General features: G+C 47.2%; 1 protein-coding gene across 1 annotated transcript in view; it reads left to right on the forward strand.

Annotated features, from left to right (window-relative positions):
- The window catches only part of PLXNA2 (plexin A2), a 561,219-nt gene that overhangs the window by 414,389 nt on the left and 131,588 nt on the right, over positions 1–15,242 (forward strand). The window contains exons 14-15 of the mRNA XM_078644504.1: positions 4,552–4,669; positions 11,144–11,280. Of these exons, the coding sequence (XP_078500630.1) occupies positions 4,552–4,669; positions 11,144–11,280 (255 nt within the window). The remainder of the gene's footprint in view (positions 1–4,551; positions 4,670–11,143; positions 11,281–15,242) is intronic.

Consider the following 15,242-nt stretch of genomic DNA (forward strand, 5'->3'; position numbering starts at 1 on the left):
GGTACAAAAGAGAAAAAAGGTAGAATAAAATGTCCCAAGGGTAAGTTAATGGCTGTAGTGCCCGGAAACTAGAATGTCAAAAGGCCATAGTCTTGTTTTTAAAATCAGGAATGTGGCAGGCCTTGCATTAATGTTCTAGAAAGTTCTAAAAAAAATCTTTAAAAGAAAGAGCTTATGGGCAAATAAAATTGGGGGAACATGCAGTATTCTGATAAACAGCACAGGATGGTCAAGAGTTCATGAATTGGTCAACTTGTGTCACAGCCGTGCTGCTGAGTACAATGGAATTTGCAGCCCCGTTTTCTCCAAGCTTTTTTTCTGGACTGGTTACAAATGTTGTGTACCGGATATTAAGCATCATATTGTCTGGGTTCATAGCTGCTATCATTGCCTGTCGGCATGTTTGAACTCAGAGTTTGATCCATTCACCCCTCAGCAAGGTCCATCTATCGTTAAGCAATGCAGGACATGCACAGACTATGCGCTCCATTGCTTCTGAGTGATAGCCACACTCCCTGCATTCAGTGTTAACACTAGGGTGATGCCTTTCGGGTAAATTGTTTAAGAAAGGCCATTCTCCCATCCTGAGTGCCATAATCTTTAACTTCCATAAAATTGCATATGTGCTTGATAGGTAGGGTGTTTCGACCCCCGGTTTGAAATCAGAAATAACTGCCCAGGCTTGTTTCCTCTGAACAGTTTTGCCCTGTCAGAATGAAAAGACCAGAGCTGGACTCTTGTCGTGATGACAGGTTTTAACGCCTGCTGTGATGGGTTTGTTCCCCAGAACTCCTCGACGCCGAGTAACTGCAGAGAATGTTCCAGGTGGCGCCAATGTTTTTGGCCGGTTTGGCTGATCAATATTTTTTCCAGAGTCTTGCCTCCAGGCTGACTTCCCTTCGAGTGTTTTCACTATAGGTAAGCCTAGTGGTCTTGCAAAAGACTGGGGCTAATGAGGGAAATACAGTACAGTGAGTTGTGTTGTGAAAGGAAAACGGCTGTACCTGTGGGACCTGTTAACTGGTTCTATGTTTGTAATGATGTTTTGCTCCAATAGCCTTTAACCCTCAGCGATAAGTGATGTGATTTCCCTTTAGAGAGACAACGGTACATCTATACCACACAGGCGAACGTCATTGCCAGTAGGGGCATGACAGAAAGCTGAACCTACAGTAGAGCCAGTCAAACCCACATGGCAGCCTTGAATCACACCTTTTCAAGTTACCTGACAAAAACTACTAAACTGCACTAAGGAATTACCGATCCTACCAGTGAAACTCCTCTCTCTCTGATCTGCTGTAAATGCATAACGTCTAATGGTAGAAGGCCTGAAGCCTGAATCCACGGAATCTGATACAAACTCATAAGGGGCGACTCACAAACTATGGCGGAATTGACTAAAGCATGGAGGGCAACAACACCATCAGCAAAAGAGTTTCACATGACTTTCTATCAAATCCTGTAAAATGTGTAACCTCATGATCCTAACACACGTTGTGCAAATTACTCTGTGTAACTGTGTGGCATTCAAGTGCATCCGTGGCTTACATGCATTTTCTAACTTTGTAATTAACCCTATTCCAACAATTATTTGGTTTCGATCAAATCACTAGTTTGAATGCTATTTTCACTTCTCATATCTTCCTCTTTAATTCTTATTTCCTTCTGTCGCGCACACTTTCCTGCACACATCTTGCAAATCCCGATCTTTCCTACACCTTCTGCACAACTCAGGAAGGTCCACTAGGGTGTAAATTAGGCGCTCAGATGTCCGCACTAAAGAGTTACGGCTTCGTGCGTTTTAAGCTCTGTTTGTTCTTGGGCAGTTTTCTGCCTCCCTTGTCCACAGCGGGAAGGCTTTTGTATGCCCTTTCAGAAATTAAACGGGAATATTGTGCACACGCTTAAATGTTCAGTACATGAACCCTGGCCTCAACTGGACTACAGCTGGACTACAGCTGGCAAAACTGTGGAACAAACAAAACTTTTATTGCAGGAACAAAAACAACTTCAAAATAAATTACAGAATGCATGAAAGAAACAACACACTGCGTAAATCAGTGCTTAAAACCAAAACATGCCAACCCATGCGGTCCCATTGTGAGAGGAAAGTAAATGTGTACCATGTGCAGCTTGGCGTGCCCATAGCTATAAAGGAAAGCTCTACATAAGCCTATTAAATCCTACAAATGTGTTTCTCATCATGGCCTCCCCGCAGCCAAAGCAAACCAAAGTCATTGCACATTTGATGGGGCCGCCCCCTTTCTCCTAAATAGACGTCTAGGTTGGGTGGGCTCAGAAATGATTTCTCCCATTCTGTACTGGCGGGAATTCGATTTTGCATCTTTTTTGCCCCCAAGGGCAGGGCGGAGCCTTCGATTTGCTTGACGTAACAGCCTTTCAGACCAGAATTAGGTTAAGTTTGGTAAAAGGGACATTTGTCCTAGTCACACGCCCCAGGGGGTACCGCTGTCTTAATTTGTCATGGGGCGCGAGCTGACCTCCTGAAAAGGCCCGTCGCAGATCGTTCCTAATCCAATTTGAAAAACATCCCTCCTCCAAATTTGGCATGTGCTTTCAAGATGGCTACCGCAAACCTCGTTAGCCTCTTGCCCAGAGCAGTTCAAGGCCCAAGCCAGCGCTCCCAGGGCCCACAAACCATGTTATCGTGAGCCTGTGGCAGACATGTCTGCTGGGAGAGGGGCGTGTGTCGCCAGAGAGATCTGGCTTCCATCTGCTGCTCACCGCGCCCGATAGTCCGTGGTACCGCTCTGCCAGATTTCCCACCGTGTGGGGAAGGTTGGTCCAGCAACGGAAGGTGCAAATGCAATCTAATATGGTGAAATAACATCTGGTGTGCAGCAAGGAGCCTGGGAAGTATGTTAAAATAGCATAGTTCCGGTCTTGCGAACGTGATGTTTAATACTAAAGACTTGTAATCTGAAAGAAAATCTTTAAAACTGCATAATTCTCTTCTTGAAACTAAAATGCACACACGGCCGCTGTCAAATGCATCATTTATTTCTGCTGCTGCGAGAAATGGAGTAATGTGCTTTTCCACGAAAAACGTTCGTACACTTTTTTCATTAGGCTTGAAAGTAGGTTCTCATAAGAAAGATGTAGATGTAATATTTTGTCTTACAGAATTACATTTATTTTTCGCATGCGCTTTATATAGCCATTCCAATGATATCTTTATTGTAAGCGTTACTCAGTTCTAGGACCTTGGCCAATCGAAGGGCCCTTAAATGTTTTTTTCATTAAAATATTGAAAAAATCGCTTGGAGCCAAGAGTAGCAGAACTAGCACAAAGTGTCCAGGGGGAAGTCCTATATGTATGATCGTGGCATGTACATTTTTTCAGTCTGGTGTAAAGATCTCAGTGATGTGTTCACAGAGAGTGTTCAGTCGGGTAATGATTTCACACCCAATTTAATAGGTGGGATAACAATGACGAACTTGGTGTTCTGTATAACTCAGACAGTGCCGGCTCCTTGTGTTTTTCGAAGCCCCAAAAAGTGTTTTTGGGATCTTATCAATGTCATATAATGGGGAGAATAGACTGTAAGGTACCTTTTTGGATTAAGCGCTCACTGCGAAGATATGTGCGTGCCAGGTTTGGTTGGGGCTGACTGAGCATTTCATCCACCTGAGGCAGCCATTTTGTGTACCATTACATTGGGTAGAATCACCATGTTTTATTTACAGTGGCAGGTAGCACACAGAAAGCAAAAAACAAGTTGCTATCATTGTTACAAACCGCCATCGGACACTGAAGCGTGAAACAGAGGGAAGCTATGATGCACACTGCACATCCTGAATGTATTTATGGATTTCTGGTTTGGTGAGGATGCAGGATGGTGGGCACCTGTGGCTTGACTGTGACCGAAGGCCAACATCGGCTGTGATGGTTAGTGGGTCAGCTGAGTGCGGTCATCTCCGGCACTTACTGATAATGTTAGGAATTGTTTTAAAACTCCTTTTGGGTTTCTGGGGAACTATTAGGACACTTTCTCGTTTCGTTGTGGAACTATGTGTTATCTTATGTTTTGTTAATAGGAACTTTTATAGCGCTCGTTCACCAATGGTTTCTTGGCGCTGGAGGAGTCCTGGTCTAACTGTAAGCTTGGGTGAAGAGCCAGGTCTTCAACATCTTCCTAAAATGAAAGAGGTCTGACTCAAGTCTCAATGGGGGCGGAAGGGCGTTCCAGAGTTTAGGTCCTTATATTGAGAAGTGTGAGCCTCCTGTTCTTTTGCGTCTACAAACTGGGACCTCTAAGTAGTTCATGTGCATAGATTTTAAAGTACGAAACTATGTAGAATCTTCATTGGATACTTTGAGAAACTGTTGGAATGTCACTGGTATTCTCTATAAAACTCAACAAGAAATACTTTTGGAGTACATCTGTTCCTTGCTTGCTTGCTTCCACAGCGCATGGTTCTGAGGGTGGGCCTTGCATTCTATGTGTGTATGCCGACAGAGCGATGAAAAGGTCTGGTACGAGAATGAGAATGTGGCCTCTGTCTCAAAGTCTCCCCTTGTATTTTCAGGATTGTCTGTGAGATGGGCCAGGCAGAGCCCGGCATCACTTCGGGCCCAGTGCTGCTGTGCATCGGAGAGTGTAAGGCTGAATTCATGGCCAAGTCTGCCCAGCAGTATACCTTTGTGGTGAGTACAGACATCAGGCTTAGAGAAACGATATGCGATGATTTATGGACGAGTCTGGGAGTACCCTATATGTACAGTGGTTATAGGACTTGCAACAGAGGAAAGGAGATCGTATGTGAATCACTTTCTGATTAAATTCAGCTGAAAAGGGCCACTGAAATTATGCATTTTTGCGGCTGCTGCAGTTTCCGCTTAATTATGGACTTGCCGCCTTTGCCACAAAATACATCATCTGCTACATAATCAGCAGATTTTAACAAACGGTTCAAAAGTTACTAAAAACGCAGCAACAGATGTTGCCACTTGGTTGATGGCTCTTTGCGAAGGGACAAGTCACTTTTATGTTACTTATTGCTGTATTTGGGAGAAAAAGTGGTACTAATAAGATTACACCGTGCCCAGTGTTAACGTGTGTAAAAATGTCAAAAAAATGAAGTAAAACTATCACAAAATGTCTCGCAATAAACTGCACAATTTGCTTTTTGTTGATTTAGTCCACCTCTGCCTCTTTATCATGAATGTCTATCCTATATATCACTTTAGGAGCGATTAATGACCTGGTAAACCCAGCAGCATAATTTAAGGGGCAAATGCAATATGTTGTAACGAATATTCAGTGTATAAATCTCTTTCAAATTCTACCTGGTAGCACCCACTTAAGGTGAGTTTTTTTACTTGGGCCATTGCAAGAACAGCCTTTTCTGTTCAGTGCATTGTCGTCAATTATCTGACCACCCTGCTTAGTGACATATCTTTGTCAATTGTACTTCCTACCCTCCCATCTTTTTTACCGTTAATACCACACCCCTTCCCATCACTTCCATGTTTTTACAAATACTCTGGCAGATGCATCAAAGAAAATACCAGGAGCAAACGGGCAGATTCTCAGAATCTGGCCGTTTGCTCCCGGTATTTTTGCATTTGGGATGCATCATCCCAAATGCAGAAATCGCAATTTAAGGAATCTCTAAATAGCGATTCCTTAAATTGCTCTTGCATTTAAGGAATCCCAAAATGAGATTCCTTAAATGCAATGCATGAAACCCAAAAAAATAGCGAATTCGCTAATAGGGGGAGCAAATTACCATGAAGTTGAACTTCGTGGTAATTTGCTAAAACTTTGAAAAATGCACTTTAGTGCATTTTTCAAAATTACATGTTGCGCACACACATGCCCTTAGGGCATGTGTGTGTGTGTAACATTTGTGCACAGGTCCATTTCAGGGGTGCAACAGGGTGTCCTTTGGACACCCTGGCACCCTTGAAATAGTGGAACATTAGCGATTCAGTAATAGCTAATCGCTAATAAGGAATGGCTTTCCCATTCATTCCTATGGTCGCTAATAAGGAATGGCTTTCCCATTCGTTCCTATGGGCCTTTAGGAAAGCCATTCCTTATTAGCGATTAGCTATTACCGAATCGCAAATAAGGAATCTGTAGGAATCGCTAATAACATTGCGATTCCTACATGCATCCCGTTTTGCGAGTCTTTAATAGCGATTCCTTAAAATTCGCTATTAAGGACTCCCAAAACATAACTTTGATGCATCTGCCAGTTTATTGTTTATCGAGGGCCTGAAAGGTGAAATTTGCTGCTGGGGAAATTATTTCTTAAAATGTGCTTACCCTCATATTTGCTTTTTTATTTTACCACTCCAAGAGGAGAATCCAACATCTTATTCTGTAAATTAAAAAAAAACAAAATGGGGGCTGCATCATGACGCATTCACATGCAGATGTCACAACAAATGGGTGCAAGTGCATTACTTTTGCATATACTTTCAATCTAGATGAAATGTCTCGACAAAAGGCAAGAGGGGGCTGTGTGGGCTGTGGTATACGTTCACAGGGAATGTCTTTACTTCATGATAGATGTTATTTTCCTCTATGTGAAGCACAAACTATGAGGTGGGGGTTTTCCCCTAGTGCTTAGAAGTGCAGAAAACTCCACTTCCATAATATTACCGAATGAAGGAAAATCGTTTGTGAAGCGGTTGTTATTCATCTGCGGTTCTTCTTTGCCTCTGTCTCCTGCAGCCGCCTCCCGTGCACGCCTCCCAGTTGTAAATCGGCAGGCGCCTCGTATGGAAGACGTATTGCCTCGTGATCCTTACTAAACCACTCTGGCACCTCAGCACGGAACACTTAATGCAATCACGTTACAAGTCATAAATGTCAAGGCGCCCGGACCACGTCATGAGCGACCCGGCACCGAGAAGCGGGATTAATGCGCGGGGGCGGGGCTCCACGACCACTTAGGCCCATAAAGAACGGTGCTCTGACAGGCCGGGGTCCTTTGCGGCCCTCAAGCTCCAGTAGAGAGCCAGAGATTTGGGGGGTACGCTGACCCTGTCACTCACAGGGTCGGTTGTCTAAGTGCTTGTAGAGTGGAGCGATTAAGTGGAGGGCGTGGAAGTAAGTGTGTTATCCAAGGAAAGCAAGTTTCGGTTGGAAAACTGATCAATATGATAGCAATGACTACTGCCTGGTTACCCTGTTGATGCCTGTTCACAGATACATTTAATTGCCTGCTTTCTGCATATTGTCCTATTTTCTCACCATCCTGTGACATCAAATACTAAATGCAGTCTTCGCTTGGCTAAAGACGTCGCCATTTTGAATTTAGAATCAAGTAAAGGCTCTGGAATAGCAACGCCAGGTCCATTATTTCGTACTGGGGATCTATGTTTCAAATATAAGATTTAGAAGGAATTTCAGGCAGGACCAATTACCCCCTCATTCGTAAATGAGGTGTTGAATTCTGCCACCAGCCCTTTTTCTCCGTAAAATCCATAATTTATATTACAAATGACTCCGCACTACTCAACCTTCTCCCATCGCTGAATAGAGTAAGCCTATTTCTTCCCCTCCACTAGGCCCGCCGTGCTTCTTGCCCCGAGTTCTGCCGTGCGCGCTGCCCAGTGGTGCAGACGCCCATTGCTGGTCCCGCCAAGTTCTTCGAGTCTCTTGCCCCATTGACCCCAGTCATGCAGTCCCCCACAGATCCAGGCCTCTGCCAGGATTCCCCTGCCCTGACTGCTACCCTGCTTCCTCCCTGGGGTATTAGTCAATCTCCCTACTTTCTACCATCAGTTTAGGTTTCTTTCCCCAGTTCCCTCCAGGTCTCTCCCCAGTGCCTCTAGGGACAGGTCTCTCTTCTCTTTCATCGCAGTAGTGTAGTCCTCGCCCCGCAACATGTCTCAGTAGTGCAGGCATCCTTCCCCAGTGCTCCCACCCCACCGCGGTGTCTCTTGTATTTTATCTCAGTTCTGTATGTCTCACTCTGTAGCCTCTTTCAGTGCCTCTGCGCCTCCTTCCCCAATGCCCTCCTTTCTTACCTTTGGAGGTTTCTCTCCTATTCTGCCTCACTATTGCACGTCTCGCCCCCCAGACCTCTCCAGGTGCCGAGCCTGCTTTCCCAACCCAATCCCAAAGCCCTTCCTGTATTAGAGCTAGGGTCTCCCCACCGAACCCGCCCCATCGCACCTTTGCAAGTCTCTTTCTCCCAGTCCTACCCATTATGGCTCAATAGTGCATGGCCTCCTTTCCTCTCCCTGCCCCTCCCCTCTGCTGGCCTCTCTCCTGGGCCGTCTCTCGCGTGCTGCTGTCACTCAGAGAACAGATCGATGAGCTGTACAAGTGCCCTGGTTCCGTGGCAAGCGCCTTCGATCCCTCGACCTCCCCGGCAGTGTGGCGACCTTGTCCACCTGTGTGGCCCTCGGGGGCCTCAGGTGTAGGACATGACCTCAGCTAATGGACAGGGGTGTGCTCCTTGCGGTGAACGCTTCCTGGAACCAGCTGCAAGGTGACTGTCAACATTAATTGCCTGCAAACACCTTACAGCGCCTCGTTAAACATATGTTCCTCATTATTAGTCGTGTGTTTTGCCCCTTTCTGCATAATTTTCAAATTGCCCGTGTTCGCTATTTTCCTCATTATGGCCGCTCTGGGCTGCCCCTCTGGCGGCACGGCGGTCACCGCTGCAGACTGCATTAAGGCCGCTCGATGTCATTAAATACACTCGTAAAATTGATTGGTGCCTGGGAGCCGCCCGGCTCGGCCCCCGCGGGACCGGCCTCATCGCAGGACGTTATCGCCGCTCCTCGTGGTGCTGGGGCGCAGGAAGGGGTGGGAGCCATGCTGCCGGGGAGGGGCCAGCAACCTTTCATCTCGCGAGACTTCATGTAACTTGAGGACATGGTAGCACCATTCATAACACCAAATAGCAAAAGTATTTATTTACAAAACACAGGGGCTCGAGTCAGGGAACCAGGCGGGTGGACTGCGTCCCCCCACTTATTTTACCAGGAGCTCGATAACTGGAGCCACACATTCACTCAGCTCGGCGCTCATTCAGAACGCTGCTCACGCGCAGGCTTCTCTGATGCAATCGCATCTAAGGTGTGAGCGAGAGGAGGCAATAAGTCTGATGGTGCAAGCCACCTTTCGTGACGTCACTTCCTGTCGCGACGTCAGCGTCCCCTCACTTCTTTTTTAAGGACTTGTGCCCTGCTAAACACCAACCCACACTCTGCGTCTTCTCGCAAGCACTGGGAGCCGAGGACCGAGCACAGGAACCCGAGGGCATACTGCGCTTTGTGCGGACCCTGATTTGTATGCAGTGTTTGTCTTCAGGTTGCTTGTTATTGTCACCGTGTGGCAGGTTTACTGCCTGTCGTTGATATGCGTGTGCATCCCACTGTCACAGGCAGGCCCACACAAACTTTCATCAATCTGCAGATGATAAAATGAGTGCCTTTGGATAGATTATATCACTGACTCCGGTATAAATACGCTTTGTTCTTCCTATCATTTCTGGGTGTTTATGTGTGAGCTTGTTTACAGTACCTGTACTTTCTTTTGGGCACACAGACCCTCCATTCCTTTATACCTGCATGGAAGGGACAGTCTATGTTGTAGAGACCGCTAGTTTTTTCTGTGTTTACCTACTTTGTCCACGCTAATATCTTTTATGCAAGGCTCGAGTCGGGGTACCACGCGGGTGGACGGCATCCCCTCACGTATTTTACCGGGAGCCCGATAACTATAAACTGCAACTGAGTGCAAGCCACCTTTCGTGACGTCACTCCCTGTTGTGACATCAGTGTCCCCCCACTCTTTTTTTAGGACTTGTGCCCTGCTTTTATGGGAAACATGTCAAATAAACAGGACTTTGCTGGGCTTAGGATGTCACAGCTCATGAGACGTGAATTCTTGAGCTTGCTAAAGGTCCCCAAGGCCCTCCCCCTCATGACAAGGGGGAGCTTCAGATTGAAGCCCTGAAGAGCCCAGGGCCGAATGTTGCAGCAGGTAAGTGTTGTGTTTTAATTGACTGTATGGTGCGTGTGTGTATGTATGAATGTATGTGTATTTGTGAGTGAATGTTGTGAATGGGGGTGTGCATGTATCTGCATGTAAATGCATGGGTGTATGTTGCCTACCCCGCCCCCTCTAAGCTGTACCTACCAGCCGCCACTGATTCTCATTATTCTGACGTGGGAAGCTGAAAGGGGGCGGGAGGCTGCCGCATCATTGGTATTCTCTCTGCTCCTCTCTCTTGTGAGAGTACTTCCTCTCGGATTGCATTTGAAGAGGTGCTGGACTCCGAGGGTAGAGGTACTATCAAAGAGCTGGCCATCTGCAGGAGAGCTGAAATGCACAGCTGTCTGGACCAGGATGCCAGAACAAATTCCATATATGTATTTAGTGTCGATGTGGCAACTTAGGATACACTTTGGCTGAGTTGACTGTTGGTGAGAAAGAAGAGCATCAAGAGGTCCTGGGATATTGCCCCTTGTTGGGGAGTTCATTTTCTTGACAGCGATGCTCGCAGCTATGGAAACATAGGTCCACTGAAAGAGTTTCTCCTGAGAGTAAGATGTGAAATAATTCATGGATTGGTCGTGCTAGCTCCAATATAGCGGTACAAATGTAGCTTTCTGTAGGTAAGGAAGCTGCAAGCTCAGGTGTCAAACCGACCTACGGCTAACGATATCCGTAGAGTGGGCTTTGGGTGCCGCCTCCTTCCATCATTGGTTTTACTAGTCCACGCTATTTTAGCCATGGGCTTGGGACTTGATATTCATGTCTTGGGGAATACATCCCTCACCTGATGCTATTGGCTGTTATATCTGCCCGACTCTACTCAAATACTTATATTGAATTGTATGAGGGACTACTTTACAACCACAAACCCCCCTGTCTGCTCCTTCCCCCCCACCCCCACGGTATCTCCCTATAATATTGCAAACACAACATGTGTTATCATAATCAAACCGGACCTATTGACTTTGTGAATGCCTTTTACTTTCACATTCAATTTGAAGAGAAGAATTATGTTTACTTGAGCACTGCCTGAACACCTAAAACCATTTGACTTTTCTGCACAGATCCTTCAGGTCATCATCTGAGTCTCTTGAAGCAGTCAGAAGGTGGGGCCCTAACAGGTTTTACAATTCCTCTCTCCCTCCCAGGACCCTGTGGTGAGCCATCTGGCGCCGCTACGAGGGCCAGAGTCTGGGGGCACCATGGTGACCATCACTGGACACTACCTCGGAGCGGGCAGCAATGTCTCAGTGCTGCTGGGGAACCAGACCTGCGAATTCTATGGGTGAGTAAAGGGGCAAGGCACCTTAAGAATGTTGATGTGTACCTGGAATTTGCCATGCAAAGTGTGATTCAGTAAGAATCTTTATTTCATCACATTATATAAAGATGCATATCATATGCTAGGTGAATCAAGAGGACCTCAGTGCCGGCTGAAAGCATGTGACCCTGGATTACAACCAGGCTCATGCTGGGCTTGACTGCCTGGTATCATTGACTCTGCCCTCTTCTGCTGAGCTTCTTGCATTGCTTTGGCGCCAGGGTCTTACCAGTTCACTCCATTTCATTGTATCCGAGATCCCATATGAATGTGCTTATTAATGATGCTGTGGTGAAGATGCTGCTTCCGGTTCTCCTGCAGCGCGTTTGGCTGTTTATTTGACCTAACTTGTTTTTATGTATTATCTAATTTAATATACATTTTTCTGCACTTGCTTGAGTCACATGGATGTGGTTTTACTGAGTGATTTTCTGTATTTTCTATACATGATTTGTTTCCTGTCCAGTGTATCTTCCCTTTCTTTTCCGCAGCTGCCACATATCTCAACAGACTTCTCCAGCACGCCCCATACTTTTGTCAGCGCAAGCACTTCCCATAATCCCTCAAGAATTGATTTTGTAGATGACAGGCCTGAAAGCATACAGCTTGCACCATGCATCTGCAGGATGCTTGCCTCTCTCACCCTAACCAACCTTCATAGCAGCCGTGCCTCCGCCTTGTCGTGCCATGCCGTGCATAGTGGCTTGAGTGGTTGTCTTTTGCAGATGATGTACTGGTTTTGTACAGGAGCGGGTCAGAGTTACTGTCTCCTCCAGGACACTCCGCATCCTCCACCCGCAAAGACTGCATTAGATCACCCCCAGAATACTGCTGTGCCAATCAACACAGGAAGTAGCAGGTGCCTGCTCTGGTTAAAAAGCCTGAAGCAGTCCTCTCTGGGTGTCCAGTGTTCTACTGATGTGCTCCATAGTATGTGCATCCTTAACGTGAGGTTGTATCCTTTGAGGACTGAATGGAGATGTCTGCTGCAGAAGCGTTGGTACCACAGTGACTGACTTCCACAGTTGTTCACATGCGTAGTCGCATGTGGAATCTGCCAGTAGGGTCACCGTTATTGCTGGGTTCATTGACATGCTGCCAAGTAGACAATAGTTATAGTTGGTTTTGCATCTCACCACTGAAGAATTGCACATATAGCTTAGCTTGCAGTCACACAACTACTCCCACCCTTGCAGTTGTACTACTGGCCCCACCCCAAAAAGGGGAGCTACTTTTGTGGCATGGTCTGAGCTCCTGACACCGGGTGAGCTTCTTGGGAATCCCACCCATACAGGGGCTACTACCTCTGTATCTGGTTCTTAGCTCAAACTAGTGCTTAATTTGGACCAGTGGTTGCAGATGCTGGCCACCTGCTCTTCTTGATCGATACCGGGACTTATTTTTCTGTCATCAGGTTTTGACTAAGAGAGAGAGAGAAAAGCAGAAAAGGGAGAAAAAAGGAGCAAGAGAAAGATAGGGAAGCAGTGGAATAGGACACTTTACTCCGCATGCATTTACAATGCGTGACATTACCCCATGTTTTTTACTCCGCAAAAACTTTTAAAACACAATCCATTACAACGCATTGTCAATTACAACACAATTTACTATTCTAACTCTACTGGGGCGCTGTAATAGGGAATGTGTTGTAATGTTTTGCGGAGTAAAGCCCTGCGTTGTAAAAGTTTTTGCGGAGTAAAAAATGCGGAGTAATGAAATGCGTTGTAACGCAAGGGGAGCAAAGGATGTTTCCCAAGCAGTGCAAGGAGCAGAAAGTAGGGATGAAAAATAACCAGTAAAACGTGAGATAATAAAGCCGCAAGTGTAGGATTGTTTGAGAGAGGGGCATGAGGTGGACTCAAGAAAGGGCCGACATGGCATTTGGCATCCCTGCATTCAGAAAGTACCCCAGCAGCAGGTTCCTAAAAAAACTGTTGAGAGGTATTTTTTTTTTTTTACAAATTAAGCACTAGCACTGGATCAATCCAGAGGAGTCCTGCTTATAGGTGAGCCCAGGACCACTCTTGTAGTCAGGCTGTAGTCCAGCTGCCAGATTATGCGCAGATGTGGTGCATTTTTGTTTTCAAGGATCTGAAGTCCCACTGCCACAGGGCTCGCCTTCACAGCAAGTCTAGAATCCCACCATGACCATCACCTGGAAACTCCACCACCATATCACAGCCCGCAGGCCCGACACTGCTAGAATCCCCATCGCCATATGGAGACCAGTAGGTCCGCCATCACCTATGAACCAGCCAACCACATCGAGGCCCACGGGCCCACCATCCCCGACTCCACGGCCACAATGTGACCCATAGGTTCGCCATTACCTGTAAGCCCCACGTTACACCGCGACCCACAGGCCTGCCATCACCTTGAAAACTCACCACCACCTCCAAGACCGTCGCACACGCCGTTGCCTGGAAACCGCATCACCAGATCCAGGACCGAAGGCCTGCTCTCACCTGGAAACCTCACACGAAGATCTCGAGGCTCGGAGGCGTCGGGGACGGCCGGCCCTGCCTGACCTTGACTGTCCTAAACCCCCCGAGGGCGGAAGGACACACCGCCTGTGAAAGGGCTCGTCTGTCAGAGAGGCGGCCTCCAGGGGCGGCGGGGGCGGTAATTAGGGTCTCGGTGGAACGGCAGACCTGCGCCTTTTTTCACATCCTCGTATCCCCCCTTCGCCTCTTTTTTATCTGCTATAAAAATCAGCCAGCCCTGGGAGGCATGATGGGGCTAATGGGAGAGCGGCTCCGCGTATCAGCAATTACAGCTCACCCCGGACTCGGAGGAGATAAAACGGGATCTCGCGCACTCGTTTTATGGATGAACTGCAAAGCGGCGGATTAGAGGCGGAATATTAATAAGGGGTGAAGGGTTTAAGGCTGGCGCTCAGAAGCTGTCTGCTTGGATAAACAGGCGAGCGGAGGGGTCAGTCTCTTTTTGGGGGTTCTTGAGTCACCTTGGGATCCTGCTGGCAGCAAAACGGGGTTCCGGGAACCTTCAAATCGTCATAATAACTTTATCTTGTTTTTTTATAGTGCTTACTCAACCAGGCTTGCAGTTAATAACGGCGTTGCTGTTGCCATCAATGAACGACTCGGAGGGAGGGACAGCGGGTCGTACCCGTCTCGTAGCCTCTTAGGTTTCGCCTTTGCTCACTGCAGCTATGGAACTCGTGTTCTTGATGTGAGGGCATTCTAACAGGCCAGTGAAGACCCGTAATGTGGGGGAAGTTCTGGCGCAGCTAAGTGTGCACACCCGTGGTTCTTGCCCGTGTGGAAATCACCAGCCACGCGCTCTGTCTGCCAGGCCTGGGCCTCTGCTCCGTGCACTGCCAGGCCTGAGCTGCACCTCCGTGTATCAACCACCGCAGTACGAGGGGCTGAGTGGAGACTAAAAGGCGCGCACCTGTTATTCCCGTCTTTGATTTGACATTTGAGGAACAGGAAATGATCGAAGTGAGACAAGGCAGAGAACCGGGAGGGTCAGTGGTGCGGGATGGACAGCTGAGGTTTTGGCAGGCCTTGATGCCGAGTTTGACCGATAATAGTTGTATTTTCTATTAGGCTGGAATGACCTTGGTGACGGCCTGCTGTGTGGAGGGCTTGAAATGGAGTCTCCTGGCTACACACGAAGGACTGTAGTCGAGGGGCCTTACTTAAGCACAACTCTGAAGCATTGGCCCGTGGGGCATTTACGTCTGCTTTACGATTCTGAGTCAGGGCCCTGACGGTCTGTAAAGATCCTGCCCTGCATTTATGAGTTTGAAGCTTGCAACTGACAGACCTATACGTATTTGAAGGTTATACTTTTGTTATGTTATATAAAATGCAAGAGTGGGTCCCTCTTGGAGAAGTCACTCGCTGACAAATTCTGAATGACCAGCACATTTGAGTCCCATGAATGCATGCGGCCAAAGG

This window comes from Lissotriton helveticus, chromosome 5_1 (assembly GCF_964261635.1).
Source record: "Lissotriton helveticus chromosome 5_1, aLisHel1.1, whole genome shotgun sequence".
NCBI lineage: Eukaryota > Metazoa > Chordata > Amphibia > Caudata > Salamandridae > Lissotriton > Lissotriton helveticus.